The following is a 1,522-nucleotide window of genomic DNA, read 5'->3' as shown; positions in this document are numbered from 1 at the left end:
TTAGCCCAGTCTTAAACATTTACTAAACTGTCTGGTGTGGTCTGTCCATCATTTTTAAAAGAAATGAGTCTGGGCGTGGTAATGCACACCTTTAATCCTAGGAATCTGGAGGCAGAGGCTGGCTGATCTCTGTGAGTTTAAGGCCAGCCTGGTCTACAGAGCGAGTTCCAAAAATGAAAAGAATTGTGGACTGGGACCACGGTGCAGTCTTGGCTGGAGAGGGAAGGATGGGTACGGTCCTAGGTCCTAGCTGGTACTGATGGTGCAGAGGAGGAAATTATGAATACCATATCACTCAGACTCTAAAATGGATCTCAGCACACGTCCTTGTTTCCGAGTAGTTTGTGTTTTTAAAGCCTCAAATCTCAAGAGTATTAAAATACCGAGAGTGGAAACATCCTTGAAATGACATAACCGTAGTAACAGGGAGGGGCTCTTGTTATAGGTGCAGAACATGCTGCGATAGAATTTGGGAGGAATGCGGAGCGGTCAGATTCAGATAGATGATGTGGCGATATTTGCCTCCCCTCTCCTCGTCCCCATCCTCTTTCATTTTAAGCAAACTTTGAAAGAGCAGCAGGTAGTGACGTGTGTGGAGGTAACATGTAGTCACCAGCTGCTCGGGGCCTAAGGTTAGCTATCCCAGAGAACGAGAAACGCCTCCCCCTATATCTTGAAGAGATTTATAGGTAGGAACTAAATTTCTAGCAGTACATTTTTTTCTGTAAAAAAAAAAAATGGTGTTATTTTTCATTGTTAAAACTCAGTTATACACAGCAAAGAACATGAATCCAAACTTAATTTCTTTCAGATCAGTGCTAACATCTTCCGTACGCTTCCTCCAAGTGATAATCCAGATTTCGATCCAGAGGAGGATGAGCCCACACTTGAGGCCTCTTGGCCTCACATACAGGTATGGATTATAAATTTGTATTAATAATGCTTACATTTCAGTTTTCTGCTGATTCTGGGCGTTTATTTAAAATATTTGACTTTTAAACTCTATGTGTTGTCATGGGTAGGTAATCTTAGCCCTTGGGAGGCTGAGGCAGGAAGATCATGTGTTCGAGACCAGTGTGAGCTACATAATAAGAATCTGTCTCCAAACAATTTTGTTTTCTGTCTGTAGTTATACTTCCCCAATTGGTCGTTTGTTTCATATTCACAGACTCATGATGCATGGCTTTTCGTGTCTGGGTTCTTTTACTTAGCATAGTATTCAAGGCTCATCCATGTTGTAGCAGACATGGCTAGAGAGGTAGCTTGAGAGTCTGTTCTTTCAGGCAACAGGAAGTGGACTCAGTGTCAAACTGAGGGAGGTTTGAGCAAAAGAGGCCTCAAAGCCTGCCCCATGTAATGACACACTTCCTCCAACAAGGCCACACCCACTTCAACAAAGCCACACCTCCTAATAGCACCCACTCCTTTTGAGTTTATGGGGGACGATTACATTCAAGCCACCACAGGCTGTTACAACCAGAGCTATTAATACATTCATATATAAATTTTTTTTTTTTTTTTT

At 42.4% G+C, this 1,522-nt stretch overlaps 1 protein-coding gene across 1 annotated transcript in view; it reads left to right on the top strand.

Moving 5' to 3' along the window:
* The window catches only part of Ppp2r5a (protein phosphatase 2 regulatory subunit B'alpha), a 46,164-nt gene that overhangs the window by 27,831 nt on the left and 16,811 nt on the right, over positions 1-1,522 (top strand). Inside the window, exon 3 of the mRNA XM_005348882.2 lies at positions 812-913. Coding sequence (XP_005348939.1) covers positions 812-913 — 102 coding nt within the window. The remainder of the gene's footprint in view (positions 1-811; positions 914-1,522) is intronic.

Source organism: Microtus ochrogaster, chromosome 6 (genome assembly GCF_000317375.1).
Source record: "Microtus ochrogaster isolate Prairie Vole_2 chromosome 6, MicOch1.0, whole genome shotgun sequence".
In the NCBI taxonomy this organism is placed as follows: Eukaryota; Metazoa; Chordata; class Mammalia; order Rodentia; family Cricetidae; genus Microtus; species Microtus ochrogaster.
This window is presented reverse-complemented; position numbering and strand designations above follow the sequence as displayed.